General features: G+C 49.4%; 1 protein-coding gene across 1 annotated transcript; it reads right to left on the bottom strand.

The window, feature by feature from the left end:
- LOC112270027 lies at nt 1-693 on the bottom strand. The gene has a single exon (XM_024457646.1). The coding sequence runs from the start codon at nt 625-627 to the stop codon at nt 262-264; it is 366 nt and encodes a 121-aa protein (XP_024313414.1). The 5' UTR covers nt 628-693; the 3' UTR covers nt 1-261.
- Nucleotides 694-1,664: the final 971 nt, after the last annotated feature.

Genomic DNA, 1,664 nt, shown 5'->3' with positions numbered 1-1,664 from the left:
TATCCACGACGAACATATATTGAATGAAACTACATGACCAGGGATTTATACATGTGATTAAAATTCTACTAGTGGATTGTCAATAGGTTAACAAAGCTGGTTGGTAAATGGAAGTTCATGGATGGAAGGAGAAAGCAACAAAAGACATGAATGGTAGGGTGATGCACCTAATTTGAGAGTACAACAACACATCAGAACCTGCATTGGTTCACTCTTCTAATCAAGACCGCGCACATGCAAGCATAAATCTTGGCTGCGTCCTCAGAAGGCAAACGCCGCGGCAACGACGCCGGCGAAGGCAGCAACAGAAGCCCCCACGAGGACGGAGGCAGCACCACTGGCGGCTGCATCATCACCTTCAGCTTCGGTGGCTCCCGGGGGCGCGTTGGCGAGCTCCGGCTTGGGCTCAGTCATGGTGGTGCCAATGGGCGCCCCGACGGGCGCGGCGTCCTCGTCTTCCATGGCGTCGTCGGCCACAGGTCCGTCAGCGCCCTCGAATGAGCCCAGCGGGGTGTTCGCCACAGGAGTCAGGATGGTCGGCTTCGCGTCCTCCGCGGACGCAGAGGCGACTACCGCCGCGAGGACAGCGGCGATGAGGAAGAGGACGGCCCGCGATCTCGGCGCCATTGCGAATCTTTTTGACGAACCGACGAACGTTTCGTCAGGTCGTGCGAGAATTTATCGATCGATATCGTGTCCTTGGTCGAATGGCCGATGGAGAGAGGCAAAGTCGGTGCTGTATATATCCGCAAGGTAGCATGCATGCATGGCAAAGAGAAATTAAGACTGCATGCTGAGGGATGTGCGGGTTAGAGAGAAGAAAATGGGTGGTGTGAGTTGACAGTGGTGTGGGTGGTGGAGATTGAAGCGAGAGTGCAACGTGAATGTGCGAAATGCGGTGAGAGCGCGGATTGGCAGCCCGTGGGAGTCGGCTGCTGTATGATCCTGCCAAATGCAAAACCAACTGAAATTCTAGTGATGAAATCTGTATATGACACATTATCTAACCAACAACGCAAGAAATATATAATGTGTGCGTGAACATACTCGATAGAAAAATATCTTACTAAGCGAAGCTTGAACAAAGTTCACCGCCAATTTATCAATGTATTAGTGATCCCCAGAATATAATATGTGCGCGAACAATTAATTATAGTGATCCCTTTCACATATGGATGCATTATTATCTAGTGTCACATTTGGTTGATACAAAGTAGTAAGATGCAAGAGAAAGTATAAGAGGCATACTGCTACACCACTAACTTAGTATGATAATCCGATAATTTATACACATACTAACATACCCCTGGAATTTGCTATGGCCTCGCAGCCCTTTGTCTTCTTCGTAGGCGCCATCTAAAATTTCTAGACCGTGCCCATCGACCAGGGCCCAAGCCTTCTCTGCTTCGCTCCTGGCGGAGTTTAGCCTGCAGTTCGTCCCCTGATGAGACCGTGACCTCCGTTGGGCGTGTTGCCTAGGACATGAGGTTCGGTTGGCGATTGCTCTCTTTATATCGATCCTTTCTGGCATAGTTTTGTAAAGGATTGGCAAGTGATCCGTCCTTTCTCCTTTGCCATGGTTCATGCATTCTTCCTTTTTGGAAATGGATAGGGATCGGGTGAATTAGAGAATAGACAAACGTCTCTTAGCATTTCAGCCTTTC

The sequence above is a fragment of the Brachypodium distachyon genome, chromosome 1 (assembly GCF_000005505.3).
Source record: "Brachypodium distachyon strain Bd21 chromosome 1, Brachypodium_distachyon_v3.0, whole genome shotgun sequence".
Lineage (NCBI taxonomy): Eukaryota > Viridiplantae > Streptophyta > Magnoliopsida > Poales > Poaceae > Brachypodium > Brachypodium distachyon.
The sequence above is the reverse complement of the archived record's forward strand: the minus strand, read 5'-3'. Positions and strand labels throughout refer to the sequence as shown.